At 45.4% G+C, this 16,141-nt stretch overlaps 1 protein-coding gene across 1 annotated transcript in view; it reads right to left on the reverse strand.

Moving 5' to 3' along the window:
- CRKL (CRK like proto-oncogene, adaptor protein) overlaps positions 1 to 16,141 on the reverse strand; it is a 30,915-nt gene that overhangs the window by 11,036 nt on the left and 3,738 nt on the right. The window contains exon 2 of the mRNA XM_061169939.1: positions 8,562 to 9,027. Within this exon, the coding sequence (XP_061025922.1) occupies positions 8,562 to 9,027 (466 nt within the window). The remainder of the gene's footprint in view (positions 1 to 8,561; positions 9,028 to 16,141) is intronic.

Raw genomic sequence — 16,141 nt, forward strand, 5'->3', positions numbered from 1 at the left:
CAACCCAATCAACAGATGGAGAAGATGTTCCTTACGTCCTTATGTCCTTTACTGTCACCCTGTGACAGTCCTCCTCATGACAAGAACTGCCAGCGCACTGGGGAGGGTTTGCTTCAACTCTAAGATGGAGCACACACTAGCAGGCTCCGTTCTGTGTGAGGCTGACATGAGGGGTAGGAAGAGGGAGATGCCAAGAGGACACTTCCTGATGTGGCCATGGTCTCCTGGAGCCCTACCTGTCCCGAGTGTGAACAGGAGCTCTGGAAATTACTCTGCCGCCTGTCTTCTGGCACCTGATTCAAAGAGCAGTCCTAGCCCTGGAGGCCCCAGCATTGGCTGCCACAGCAGCTTTCTGCTTCCCCAGTCAGGCTCCATAAAAACAAGATCAGGAACGCAATGGGTTACACTGGAGTCAGAAGTCCTAACTTCGGTGACAGGAATGGGTCTCAGATATTAAAGATCCTCAAAGTATATGCAGAACTATATGTAAATACATTAATATATGTTGTTTTTCTGGAGAAAGAGTCCACAGCTTTCACCAGATTCTCAAAGGGGTCCGTCCATAACCCAAAAAAGATATAAAACAAAGCAAAAATCCACGTGCTACAATCACCAGGCAGCTTTCATCCTGCCGTTTGTGGCTTTCATTCATTCACTCATTTAACGCACACTGAACATCCATGTGCCAGGCCTGGAAGGACACAAGACAGAAAGAAGCAGACAGCCCGTCCGCCCTCACGGAGCTCCCTGGGCCCTTTGCCTGCTCTAACACCGCCCCGTGTGCTCTGGGCACCTGCACCTGAATCAAAGCCTCCGTGTCCATCTGCCCTGAGCAGCCATCAAGTGGCCTCACGTACCCTCACCTACAACCGGATGCTACTGACTAGTGTTTTGTTTTTTTTTTTTTAATGAATTTATTTATTTAGTTATTTTATTTATTTATTTTTGGCTGCGTTGGGTATTGGTTGCTGCGCGCGGGCTTTCCCTAGTTGCTGTGAGCAAGGGCTACTCTTCGTTGTGGTGCACGGCCTTCTCATTGCAGTGGCTTCTCTTGTTGCGGAGCACGGGCTTCAGTAGTTGTGGCTCATCGGCTCTAGAGTGCAGGCTCAGTAGTTGTGGCATGCAGGCTTCGTTGCTCCGTGGCATGTGGGATCTTCCCGGACCAGGGCTCAAACCCGTGTCCCCTGCATTGGCAGGCGGATTCTTAACCACTGTGTCACGAGGGAAGCCCTATTGACTGGTTTTTAATATTGAAGACCCAGTCTCTTTAAGACTGCCATTATCCTTCAGGGTAGTAACTTGGTTCAAGAGGGCTACTTACTGGTTAACACTTCTTATGAAAACACAGGGGTTTTATTTTAGGATGAGTCAGGGGTTAAAGGTATGCATGCCGTGGTGCAAGAGAAGGTGGGCTATGGAAAGAAAGAAATAAAACCATCTCCATTCACAGATGACCTGATCCTATATATAGAAAGATTCCAGAAGAAAGCTATTAGAGCTAATAAAACTCAGCCAATTTGCAGGGTACAAGATCAACACACAGTATCAGTTGTGTTTCTATACACCAGCAGTGAGCAAATAAGAATGTAATTCCAGGGAACTCCCTGGTGGTCCAGTGGTTAGGACTCAGCGCTTTCACTGTCGTGCCAGGTTCAATCCCTGTTGGAAACTGAGATCCCGCAAGCTGCGCGGCGCAGCCAAAAAAAAAACAGAATGCAATTCCATTTACGATAGCATCTAAAAGAATAAAGTAACTGGGAATAAATTTAACCAAGGTGATAGACTTGTACACCAAAAATTACAAAACACTGCTAAAAGAAATTAAAGAAGACTTAAATAAATGGAAAGACATCCAGTGTTCGTGGATAGAAAGACAATATTTTCAAGATGTCAACACTACCCAAAGTGATCTACAAATTCAACACAATTCCTATCAAAATTCTAACAGCTTTTTTCCCCCCCCAGAAATGGAAAGGCTGATCCTCAAATTCATACAGAACTGCAAGGCATGCTGAATAGCCAAAACAATCTTGAAAAAGAAGAACAAAGTTGGAGGACTCATACTTCCTGACTTCAAACCCACTACACAAAGCTATGGAAATCAAAACAGTGTGGTCTTGGCACACAGACAGACATATGGATCGATGGAATAGAACTGAGAGTTCATAAATAAACTCATACATCTCTGGCCAACTGATTATTATTATTTTTTGCCACGTCTTGCGGCTTGTGGGATCTTACTTCTCCGACCGGAGATCGAATCCATGCCCCCTGCAATGGAAGCACAAAGTCCTAACCACTGGACCACCAGGGAATTCCCTGGCCAACTGATTTTTGAAAAGGGTGCCAAGTCCATTCAATGGGGAAAGAACAATTTCTCCAACAAATGGTACTGCTACGACTGGATTTTCTACTTGCAAAGAAAGAATTTGGCCGCCCACGTCAATCCATATACAAAAATTAACTCAAAATGGATACACGACCTGAATGTAAAAGCTAAAACCATAAAACTCTTAGAAGAAAACATGGGGGTAAATCTTCATGACCCTGAATTTGGCAATGGATTCTCAGATATGACATCAAAAGCACAAGCAGCAAAAGATAAGATGGACTTCATCAAAATCAACAACGTGCATTAAAGTACACTGACAAGAAAGTACAAAGACAACCTACAGAACGGGAAAAAAGTATTTAAAAATCATACCTCTGATAAGAGTTTAATATCCAAAACATATGAAAAACTCCTAAAACTCAACAACAAAAACCAAACAACCCAATTTAAAAATGGGCAAAGCTCTTGAACATTTTCCTAAAGAAGATATAAAAATGGCCAAGAGGCACAGGAAAAGACACTTAACATAATTAGTAATTACAGCAGTGCAAATCAAAACCACAAGATGCCACTTTATAGCCAGTAGGATGGCTATAAATTTTAAAAAGAAGGAAAATAACAGGTGTTGATGAGGATGTGGAGAACTGTGGATTGCTTGTGGGATTGTAAAATGGTGCAGCCACTGTGGAAACAGTTTAGTTGGCCTCAAAAGTTAAACAAAGAGCTACCCAGCAATTCCACTGTTAGGCATATACCCTAGAGAACTGAAAACAGGTATTCAAACAAAAACGTGTAGATAAATGTTCCTAACACTATCCTCAATAACCAAAAGGTGGAAATAACTCTAATGACCATTACCTAATGAATGGATAAACAAAATGTGGTCTATCCATACAACGGAATTTTATTTAGCTATAAAAAGAATGAAGATACTCGCTATAACATGGATGAACCTTAAAACATTATGCTCTGTGAAATAAGCCCAATCCAAAGGACAAACACTTTATGATTCCATTTACTATATGAGGTATCTAAAATAGGCAAATTCATACAGATAGAAGGTAGACTAGAGATTACCAGGGCCTCAGGAGAGGAGGGTGGCGAGTTACTGCTTAATAGTTATAGTTTGGGGTGAGGAAAAAGTTTTGGAAACAGTGCTGATGACTGCACAACACTGTGAATGCAATTAATGCCACTGAATTGTACACTTAAAAAGGGCAAATTCTGTTATGCACATTTCATCACAATTTTAAAAAAATGAATAATTTAACACGCCAAAGACCACTGAGTTGTACACTTTAAATGGGTAAATTGTATGATATGTGAATTTTATCTCAATAAAGCTGTTTAAAGAAAGACTGTGTGGGCTGAGTCCTAGCTCTACCACATACCAACTATGAGACTGTCAACAAATTAAACAAACCTCAAGTTCTAAGTGCATAAAATGGGGCAGCTATGAGGATCAACTAAAATATTCTCTGTGAAGCCCCTAGCTGATGGTTCTCCTTACACAATAGCTATTACCATGTATGGAAAACTGAGGTTAGCTTAATGACCAGGGTGGGACTGGCCTTGTCTGAACCACACTAGGGCCCCAATTTCACAGTACTCTCACTCAATTTACATAGGAAGAAAGAGGAACAAAACCCTTTTAAGAATATTCTCTAATTCACAATCCAATGAGAATATGATATGCTAGGAAAAAAAATGTTACCTTAGGCACAGAATTCCTAAAACTGGATGCTGTTAAGGACAAGTGACATGTCAAAGACAGAAGGATGGAGAAGGAGCCTGGCAGCCCTGATGAAAGTCCTTAAGAAGGTGGGTGTGAGCTTGTGGGCATCTCTGACAAGCCTTGGTGAGGAGGGGAATCGCTGAGACAGAGCAGCACCCTCACGCTGGGAGGCGTGACCCTTACAGACCTCCACATGCAGACCAGACATCACTGTGGGCATAGAGTTCCAGCCACAGGAACTCACAGCTGATCCCGGAGAGCAGAAGAACACAATCAGCACTGAGGAAACCCAGATTTGCTTTGTAGATAACTTCCTCTCAGTAAGTAGAAGCAGCGATGAAGAAACTGCTAATGCAAACACTTAATTCTAACCAATGAAGCAAAACCAACTGGTAGACGCAGAAATCTGGGAATTCTAGGCCAGTCAGTGAAGGAAGTAGTACCATGGGTCTTAGGAAGGTCAATTCAAAAGATTGAGACCAGATGCAACTCAGTGTCTAGGGGTTTTCAAAATGGGGAGTAGACAACCCAAGAAATGTAAACAACACAATCGCAGATGACCCCAATGGGAGTGAAGAGCAGGTTTCTTGAGCATGCTGGTGAGCTCACAGAAAAAACATGCACCACAGATGAAAGGATGGCCTCATGCTGATAAGGACAGATATCCAAGTGCTGACCAAACACACTGGTAAACAGGACCAGTCCACTGCTGGTCATCTGCCACAGAGAATTACATCACAGAACACTCGCAGGCTTATGAAGGGTCAAGTCTCTTGGTTTTTGTTCTAACAGGGATGATGGCAAATTCTATGAAACACAAAAAGTGAGCTTGAGATCAAACCTGGACAAAATTCTGGATGCAATTAGCAGACAGATGGTTAATGAGCATTTAGAATGGGAAATGGGGTCTCCGGAAGGCAGCATGGGCTCAGTCAGGAATAAGTCACACCAGACCAACCTCACTGTCCTTTTTCAGATATCAGACATGGATCAGGAGAGGCTGCAGAGAAGGATCTGGATCGTGCATTTATGAAATTTGCAGATAACATGAAACCGAGGGGGTGATCAACATGCTACATGATGTAATCAGGATTTTAAAAGACCAGAAGCATACAGGTGGGTAAGACTGAAAAAACCAAAACCAACGAACAAAAACCTCAAGAGGGACAACTGCAGGGGCCCACACTGAGCGAGGCAGGTACAGGACAGGGATGAGGTGGCTGGTTTCTCCCTGGTGGAAGCAGAGACCATGTCATGAGACTGTGTCCCAGGCTCCACAAAGACGGGCCCTCTGCGTTGCTCCCCGCTGCACTCCCCACTCCTGTAGCCACATCCAGGCACTCAGGAAACCTCTGCTGAAGAAGGGAATGTTTTTGGAGGTGTCCGTGGTGAGGCTGAGGTAGGAGCTGAGGCATCAGGAAGACAGAGCTAAGGACCACCCCACTTGCCCTCCTTGACTCCATCGACCCATCCCCACTCCCTCCACACCTCACCTGCAGCCCCTACCCCAATTCACCACCGTTCCCTTAGCCCACACCACGGGGCACTGCTCCATGAGGCTCCATTCAGACTCCTGGCTGTGCGTGCCCAGAGCTAAGTACAACTCTGAAGGTGCTAACAAATTTCTGCCCTTTTCTAGTCAGGAAAGTATACTGGAATATGAGTATGGGAGACTTGTATTATTATAGGGAGACTCAAGCATTTGCTCTAAATTACTTAAAAATCAATCAATAAAAAGGTAAACTGCCCACCTGCAAACTTCAGAACCTCTAACAGTTGTGAGAAAACAGCGATTTCATGCCTCAGTGAAGACCACAAGAAAATTGTTCACCTCCTCAGCTTAGCTCTCTGCTGATATGGTCACAGCTCGCGTCCAAGCTTTTGTCTTTTGCCCAACACACCCAACACTCTCAATGACCTGCAGCTACACAGTGGTGTTCTCTTGTTCCAGCAAGCTCTTTCTTCTGCCGGGAATGCCTCCTCCCACTTCACCCAGCTAACTTCTAGTCATCCTTCAAAACTCAGTTCAAGGGTCACCTCCGGCAGGAAGCCTTCCCAGACCAACACCCACCCACATTCCCATCTCCTACCTCCATCTCTGCTCCCACCTACTCTGTGCTATCAGATCACTTACCACACTGCTGGTTTCTGCCTCTAATCTTTCATTAGGTGGCAAGCTCTTTGGTGGCAGGACCCTACAAGGCACCCCTCACAGGTTGGATGCATGAATGGATGATTAACAAACATACATCAACTCTCAGAGCCAGGGTGCCTTTTAGGCTTAGAGAATTTGAGAAACGTGCCCAAGATCACACCAGGAACAGCTGGGACTCGAATGCGGGCCGCTGTGTCAGAGGACACAACTTGGACTGCAGGTTATTTTGTAATGACCACAGCACCCTTGCTCCAAACATTCTCTTCTGCCAACGATCTACCTTTGGAAAGGCCTTCGCCACTCCCCACCACCTGAGAACACCCCTGCTTCCCAGGAGCCCTTCCAGCCCTGCTCCACCAAGGGCACGGGAGGCTCCCCTTTCAAACCAAATCCCAAGGACCAACTCGCTTCCTGAAAAGAGGTGAGCAAGAGAGCAAAGTGTCTAAACAAAGACCTCTCTTAAAATATCTCTTCACGTGCAGGACCGTTCTTTCAAAACTCAAGTTTTATGAAAAAACCTTGTGAACTAACTCAGGAAGTAAAGTTCACCTGAACCTTCCTCACTTTGTAACACCATCTCAAGGGGAATAACGAAGCTTCAATTACTGGCACATTTTGTCCTACTTGTCTCACCTTTCTTATTTTAATTTTAATACTTTTCCTGGTAACCTAATTGCAACAGTCCCAAGAGGGGACTGTTTTTAACAAGATCCGACAGGCATCAGTTTTAGAAGATAACATAATTCACAGAAATACTTATTTATGGCATAGCTGAAAGTCTCATTTAAACACACAGCACAGGAAATACCATGAAGTGGAATTTGGCAAAGGTCTATTTCTTGGGTCCACTAACACTCTAATCACCTAAGGCAGCCTTTCACGAGGCTGACACGGCTGGTCTGGTGTCACGAGGAGGCTCGGGTGTGGAGACCCGTCTCCGGGGCCTGAGACTAGAAAAGCAGTGTTAACAGCCGAGAAAATGGGTTATCTTCAAATATGCTTCACGAACCAGGCTCCTTCTCCTCACCCCGGCCTCCCTAAGTCACCCACCTATGTATCCACTCCCCAAGCTCTGAGTGATCCTCTCTACAACCCCCTGTGCACACTCCAAAGAACACACATGGGAGACAGGGGTTTCTAAACTGCACATCTTAGAGCCAGAAGTCAACACACAGGCGTCCTAAAGGGAGTGAGGCTTTAAATCCTGGCTCAGGTAAGAACTCACTTCCTGACTTCCTTTACGGGGCTTGGAATTCTGACTGGGAGCCTGGACCCCCAGGATCTCACCCTGGTGTGCCAACCGTCAGCTGCATAACACAACTCTAAATCCTAGCTCCCCACTCCCATGAGGAGACCAGAGATGTGGAAGTGCTCCCAGAGCCTGAAACCACTAAGCAAACTGGAAGGTATTTAGAGCCCAGAACACCCCAAGTTATTTTAGGGTGCTGAGGTGTGTACCGTGCAGGGGCAGGTCTGTGTGGGGATGAGAAGGCCAGCAGGCCTACTCAGCCAGGCCTCCATCTGTGGAAGGAGCCTCTTCTGGTTCCCTTCCTGTTCTTCCACTGCGAAGTATAAAAGCACCAGGTCCTCCCCAGCCCCGGCCCCCGCCTCAGATGCTCTTTCCTTAGAGCCAACGTGAGAGGGAGAAGTAACCTCAGACTCTGAACCAAACCTCCACGTGTAGTTCACTTGGGTATTACTCTTGGTCCAAAAAAACCTCAGGATAACCAGTGGAAAAAACACACAAAAATCACAGCTCCCTTTGAACCTGAGGGCAGGCTGCTCTGAAGCAACAGGCCCCATGACTTCATCCTCCTGCCATGCACCTGGGCTGCCTCCCAACTCTGCCCTACTGTGACCTTGGGGTGAACACACACGGAACAAGCAATAACTTAATCTCAGTTTCTCTAACACACATGTGATGTAATGATACTAAGGAAGAGTATAAAACGGTACTCATATTATAATGATACTTACATTGCAGTGTGTGATTCACAAACCATTTTCATAAGTTATCAATAAATGAAAGAGCTGGGAACTGTGGTACCAAATCCCATATTCTAATACAATAATATTTAGGGCCCACCTCACTTACGTAATTTATATAAATTTATACATCAGTAAAAAAATAACACACAAAAATATATGGGACCATTCTTCTAAAAATCTGCATTTTTAGGGAATTCCCTGGCAGTCCAGTGGTTAGGACTCCGTGCTTCCACTGCCTAGGGCACGGGTTCAATTCCTGGTCGGGGAACTGAGATCCCCGCAAGCCACAGCCAAAGAAAACGAAAACTGAGTGTCAAAGGACCCAAAGAACCAGCCTTAGTAGATTTTACCTCTAATGCCAGGGCGGTCTTGTCATAAGCACAGGGCACTCTTTTCTGAATTGCTTTTGCAAAGACAGGTCCATTCTGTGTGGATGGCAAAGGGCTGACCGCTGCCCCAGGAGTGCTGGAAACTGCAGGCAGAGGAGCCGTGGTCTGAGGCTGAGCATACGCGTGAGCAGGTTCTGGGATCCCGTAACTGTTGGAATTCCTATTCCCATGCTTTCCGTGTGGCGAGGACCTCACAAGCTTTTCCACATAAGGGACGGGAATCATCCCCACCCGGCCATCCTTGTTCCGGGCACTCCACCACTGTTCTTCCGGCTTCTCTATTATCACCAGGATCTCACCCTTTTTAAAGGGCAGGTCTTCGGCATCATTCCCAGGAAAATCATAGAGAGTTCGTACATATTCCAGATTTTCTTCTGCTGTAGGCAGGCTGGGTGCTGATACAGATCCCATTGGTGGGCTCGGATACCTTCAGAGAGAGAGAAAATTAAGAGAAAAATCTTACTCTATACCAGTGTTTGTCAAACTTTTAAAATAAACCAATTAACTCTGTAACAAATTATTTCCCTCTCCATATTCTCAGACATTAAGAAGGTCCTGTCACACTGTTTTATCCTCTGTAGTTTGTAATGCAATCGAAGTTAATATCCTGAATATTAACGTTAGGTGCATAGCACCCCTCCCACATATCTCTGTTTCACAGAAAGCTTTTGTTTACACATACAGATACCTGGTCTGAATTTTTTAAATTATTTTTAAATCCCCTGTGAGTTCAGCTGCCTCCTTCCTTAGGCCCATCACAACCACCACACACTCTTCCTTCTGGTCCTAATCTAGGGCGTGCACCCTGCACACTTCCCCGGGCACCCAGAGAGATGACAAAGGTCTCTGTGCCCCTCAAAATATAAAAACCAGGAAAGGGAGTATATACTTGCATTATAATTTAAAAAAAAACAACAACCCATACTGCATCTTGTACAGGAATCATCATCTGAGCCTCAAAATGAAAACGTGAAAATTTTCACGGAAAAGCTCAGACGCAAGAGCTCTCACCTAAGCATCACACCCCCGGCCACCCGCTCTTGGAGCTCCCCTGTGAGTCTGCACCGCACACCCGGAACCACCTAGAGTCGGTTAGAAAAGCACCGTCCCGGGCTTCCCTGGTGGCACAGTGGTTAAGAATCCGCCTGCCAATGCAGGAGACACAGGTTCGAGCCCTGGTCCAGGAAGATCCCACGTGCTGTGGAGCAACTAAGCCCATGCGCCACAACTACTGAGCCTGCGCGCCTAGAGCCCATGCTCCACGAAGTCACCGCAATGAGAAGCCTGTGCACCGCAACGAAGAGTAACCCCCGCTCGCTGCAACTAGAGAAAGCCCATGTGCACAGCAACAAAGACCCAACACAGCCAAAAATAAATAAATTAATTAAAAAAAAAAAAAAAAAGAAAGAAAAAGAAAAGCACTGTCCCTTCTCTTCAGCAACACCCCATCTGGAATGCCCCTTCTGCAAGAGAAGTATAGAGGTCTCTCTTCACCTAAGAAGTGTTCTGGAAAGTTGCGAATACATGAAGTTTTGGGAAAACCTATTTTGCTGTTAGCATTTCCTCCCCTTAACTTTTTTGAAGCACAGAATCTACACCAGAGTAACTTCACCCAGAGTCTCCACCTCTTTAGAGGGTGATGCCTGCAGAGTCATCACCAAGGCTGGTTCTGGAGCAGCCCGAGGGAGAACGCTGGGATAGGGCCTATGCCTGCCTAACGACGGACTACAATTGTTTTATCTTCCAGTAGATCATGGCCATTCCCTCTTTTTCCCCCAATTAATGACCTAAAAAGTTGTTTCACATAACAACATGATCTCCTAAGTTGAAGCACTTTAATTAAAAAAAAAGTTTCTTTTTAAAAAAGTGTTACCATGTTACAACATTCTGCAAAAAAAAAAGGAAAACAAAAGAGAAAAAAATCCCACAGTTCCTGCCCCAAGGTAGCTACAGTTCTCCTTCCCTCCTCCCTCCCTCCCATCCGCCCACCCACTTTATGGCTTTCTTTCTTAACAGTCCCACATACAGGACTTCCCTGGTGGCGCAGTGGTTAAGAATCTGCCTGCCAATGCAGGGGAAAAGGGTTCGAGCCCTGGTCTGGGAAGATCCCACATGCCACGAAGCAACTAAGCCCGTGAGCCACAACTACTGAGCCCGTGAGCCACAACTACTGAGCCCGTGTGCCACAACTACTGAAGTCTGCGCCTAGAGCCTGTGCTCCGCAACAAGAGAAGCCACCGCAATGAGAATCTCGCTTGCCGCAACTAGAGAAAGCCTGCGCGCAGCAACGAAGACCCAATGCAGCCAAAAATAAATAAATAAATAAATAAATTTATTAAAAAAGAGTCCCATGTACACATGCCAGGGGCAGTTTTTCTGCGTTTCCCCACTATACTGCTCTTGCTTCATTCGGTGAGACTGCTGCAAACAAGCATCCCTGTGTTTCTGAATGGTTCTTCTTTCTCTCTATTACCATCTTCACACACTCTTTTGAATTTAATTTCCCTGCACTGTATTTCTTGTAAAGCCTAGATTCCTGGATTAAAGAATAGGAACGTTTTCACGGCCCTCGGTACATTTTGCCACACTACTCTCCAGAAGTCTTTGTAATTTGGCAAAACTTACATCTTTTTAATGTAAATGACTAGCTTCACAGTAGTCAGGATACCTTGGTGGTTAGAAGAGTGATTTAAAACCTCAAAGGCCTTATTACTTATTAACAACCCGACAACAAAGGGGCAAACTGCTTACTATCAGTATATCTAAAAAAGAGTGAGCAGGAACAGCAAAACAAAGAAAAGGCTGACACTTATACCTGCATCGGGGACTACCTGCAGTCTTGGCAGACAGTAAATCTGACACAGCAATCCTGGGAGGTACAATGCTTTCCACTTGGATTTGCACAAGGCAGTGTCCTCACTCACAGCCTCTCAGCTCGTCAGCCGCAGGGACAACCCGTGGGTCTCTCAGGTGTCTGAGAATTAACGCTGTGTGTGAAACACCCACAACAGTTCCTGACCGGCACTAAGCACCCCATCAGCTCCTCACCCCCCACCCCTGAAAGTACACTCCTGATCCTAACTCAAGGGCCACGGAGATTCTGTGAGAGTTTGGGTCACACTATACAAATCTCAGATACTTCACCAAGAGCACACTTGGTTCCACTGCAGACTCCTCCAAGGGTTATTTTACTGTTTATACAGTTAAAAGTTAAAAGCAGTTCCACAGACCGTAAGAACACTAGTACAGCTTCAGTAGGGATTAACACTAATGACATCCATTTACCCAGGTACCCACTGGCCTTATTATGTGCTAAGAACTTGGGGGACAAACAATGAATTAAAACCAAGTTTCTGCTCTCAAAAGACTGCAAACTTAGTAGCGACAGAGACTGGAAGGCAAATGAGAGCACCAAGTGTCATTCATATGTCCCACAGAAGCTGACGGGGTCAAGTTCTGCTAAGGGTCAGAACAGGCAAGGGGAGGGTGCAGAAAAAGCCAAAGACTAGCCCCCTTTAAAGCTGAAAGATTTCGCGTTAGACAGGCTTACACATTCTGATTCTACATCAGAAGACTTAGAGGCCCAAGGGTTCAAACGCTCCCTTCCCAGCTTCCCCACAGCTCGCGGGGCTGGCTGGTTCCCACAAGCAAGGCCAGGAGCGGGCTGGCCGGCACACATTTGAGGCTTGCTGGCTACATATGGCCTTTGTCAGATAGTCTTCTTTTCATATAACTCTTAAAAAAGTAATGACCATTCTCAGCTCCAGTATACTATACAAAAACTATCTGTAAGTCTGGCCAAGGGGTCCACAAACTATGGCTTGCAGGCCACCGGCCCAGCAGCTGGTTTTACAAATAAGGTCTGAGTAGAACCCAGCCAGGCCCGTGCGCTCATGGGCTGTCTGTGGCTGCTTTCACAGTACGAGGGCGGAGCTGAGTGGCTGCGATGGGGACAACAGGGCCCACAAAGCTTAAAGTGCTGACCAGCTAGCCCTTCACCGTGAGCTCGCTGAGGCCTGGTCTAGACAGCCGAGGCGGAGCTGGGGAGGGTGCTCGTGCAGACCTGGCAAGAGGGAGGACAGCTTACACTTTCTCCACCACTTCACTGCTACAGTGACCTGGGGCTCCTTTCCTGATTTGGCACACACACAGACATCCCTAAATATGACAGGAAATCAACCTCCCAGCCACACCCCTGACAAATTCAAAGCCCTCCACTCCCCATTTTCTCAAACTCGTGTATTCATCAAAATCCCCTGCAAATTACACATTAGTCCCACTGCGGAGATGAAAGCATGATGATGCCAGGTCAGAAATACTTAACATATTAGACCCCACTGCCCAAAGAAATAGGAAACATAAAACTGGAACAACTCATTGTTTCTCAATTGTTTCGCAATTTGTTCCTTCATCAGGACTGTAAATAGCATCCAGCACACACACAGTTTCCCAAGCCCATCAAGCACACCAAACCCATGCTTCTTCTCCCTCTCCCCCTCTCACCAGCTCTGGAAGAGAAGACACTCCTCATCGAATGACAATGAATCTCCCTCCTACTTTGGTTAAAAGCATTCTCAGCTGCGTGTATAAAGCACAGATAAAACATTTTCTTTAAACTTCAGCTTTAATGCCTTCTATGCTTACAATCACCTTATTCCTGTTAAGGAAGCAATACAATCAACTTCTGGCAGGAGAGAGTTTCAAAGGTCCTGTTCTAGTTTTTAAAGGGGGTAACATGGATATGGAAGATTTTTCTTATTATATACATGTATATACATACTCTTGTGTATGTATGAAAGATTTCACAATAAAAAGTTGGAAAACAAAACAGATGGTAAAAGAATCAATTCCAAGAAGACTGGCTAAGTACCCGTCTGCTCAAAGTGCTTCCGGCGCTTCTTACCCCTAGGTGGCCCTGAGCACGGAGGACTCTCCCTCCATCCCTGGCTTCGCAGCACCTTCACCAATGGCTCTCCATCGGCGGCGCCTGCCTCTGCACCTCCATCCACAGCTTCTCTGCCTCTGCTCATTCTGCGGATTCCACCAAAGCTTAGACCCAAATCTGTATATTTGGCCCCCGACCCTCTTCTCGTTAACAAACCCATCAGATTGCTGAACCCCGCCTGGCTTCCCTGTTGAAAACCATCGACCCCCTCCCCCCATCCCTCCTCTCCATTCTCTCAGAGGCACCATTCAATCATCCCTGAAGCCACAGCTCTCCACTCACCTACAGGCAACTGCCCAGCGACGGCTGTCGTCGGCTTCCACCTTATATTCCCAACACACGAGATCTCAGTTCAGCTTCTCACAATCCCTTCCCCTGTAACAGCCCTCAATTAACCCCACACTCCAGACTTTCACCACCCCGCCCACACCAGTTTCTAAAAAATAAAACTGACCATGACAGTTCTCTTCTTAAAAACTTTAGAGGGCTCCCACTGCTAAACTCATGTACAAAGCACAGAGGGCCTTCACAGTTCAGCATTCTTAACTTCCTAGCTCGCGGCCCCTCACTCACACGAACCACACCTGTGCCTTTCCCAGCACCTCTTCTACCTCATACACTTGTTCTCATCCTTCAAGAACCAGTTCACGTGAAGTCAGAAAGAGAAAAACAAATACCGTATGCTAACACATATATATGGAATCTAAAAAAAAAAAAAAAAAGGTTCTAATGAACCTAGGGGCAGAAAAGGAATAAAGATGCAGATGTACAGAATGGACTTGAGGACATGGGGAGGGTGAAGGGTAAGCTGGGACGAAGTGAGAGAGTGGCATTGACGTATATACACTACCAAATGTAAAATAGATAGCTAGTGGGAAGCAGCCGCATAGCACAGGGAGATCAGCTTGGTGCTTTGTGACCACCTAGAGGGGTGGGATAGGGAGGGAAGGAGGGAGACACAAGAGGGAGGGGATATGGGGATATATGTATACATATAGCTGATTAACTCTGTTATACAGCAGAAACTAACACAACATTGTAAAGCAATTATACTCCAATAAAGATGTTTAAAAAAAAAAAAAAAAAGAACCAGTTCACAGAGCACCTTCCCTTTCAGGCCCTGCCTGACCCTTTAGTTGACCATCCTTGCTTTTAAGCTCCCATGTTATTCTATTTTCATTTGTTCAGTATACTGAGCTTCTCAAAAGCTAGGGCCGTGGTTTACTTCCATTATATGACTTGAGTCTAGCATTGGGCTTTGGGATACAGTAAGCCTCAATATATTGAAATTCCTGCTAAAATTAAAATGCCCAAGACACAGGGAAGCATTTCCCCTAAGCCTGGGTTAAATCTGTTCCACAGACAAGGAGATCCCGTGTGCCACCTGGTTTGCTGTCCAAGCCTCTTCGCCTCACCACCGCAGAACTCACACTTGGCTGTCGTTCCCGACCAGCTGCACATGCCTGGTGGTCCCACCTTACTCCTTGTGATCTTAACTCCAACTCCAGGATAATCACCACTGCCCCCTTTCACTTATCAGAAAGAACTAAAATATTTTAGCCTGAAGGAACCTTAGCACCTTAGAACCTAGTCCAACTGTTCAGATCAAGAGCAGAATTCTTAGATAAAAAGTTCTCTGAATTTGAGTCTTAAACAAGAGAAAGGTCACAAAGCAAATGGCTATCAGCACTTTACGTGCCATGGGAACACAATTCTCACCTGGGCGAGACTCCATTCCCAGCATAATGACGTTTATGGATCCCATCTAAATTGAACTTAGGTGATTTAAACTATTGGTAGAAGAAACTCAAAGGTTTATCCACAGTGTCCAATTCTATGCTAATCAAAAATCACTGTTAATCCTTCTCCCCTACTCCTAATTACAAAAGTCCAAAAGTTCCCTTAAATATTCAGACAGGGGCCGTGGGGGGAGGCATGGCCATGCTACCTGGGGTACCCTCCAGTCCCCCACAGTGTGGCCTCTGTGGCACACGTGTGAGGGTCCCCTCGGGATGCTCAGGTTAGGCTGCGCATCCTTTCTCCGCCCTCCCACAGCTACTGTCTGTATCCGATGACATGAACTTGGCCTTTTAAATAGTCTCAGTAACCAGGAAGCTCCTCAAGAGCATGACAGGGACTGCTAAGTCAACGTTAGTTCCATATTACCAGCACATGCAATGAGCAATGTCTGCTGACTAAAAAACAGGGTTTTCTCTATGGGTCAACTTGCCTCAGTTTTTCAACTTTTACTTCTCATGATTTTTCTCCCAGCCATCATATAGCTACATAAGCTAGAACTGGAAAATTTTATAAGCAAAGCAAGCTACGCAAAACACACTTTCAATTTTCTAAACCGTAGGAAAATGTATTTCATAGCTAAACTAAATCCACTCAGAAACCTGAAACACTCTGTTGTTAAACTGGAAATAGCCTCTATTAAAACAGAAACAAAAAAACCAGTAGCGCCTACCTGAGTACTAACTATAACCTAATAAACAGAATCTTAAAAGTGTTTATACTCAAATAAAATGGAGGTGAAAACCACAAGGTTTCTGTTTATCAAATGATTTTTAATATAAAAATTACACCCATCTGC

This window comes from Eubalaena glacialis, chromosome 15 (genome assembly GCF_028564815.1).
Source record: "Eubalaena glacialis isolate mEubGla1 chromosome 15, mEubGla1.1.hap2.+ XY, whole genome shotgun sequence".
NCBI classification, from domain to species: Eukaryota; Metazoa; Chordata; class Mammalia; order Artiodactyla; family Balaenidae; genus Eubalaena; species Eubalaena glacialis.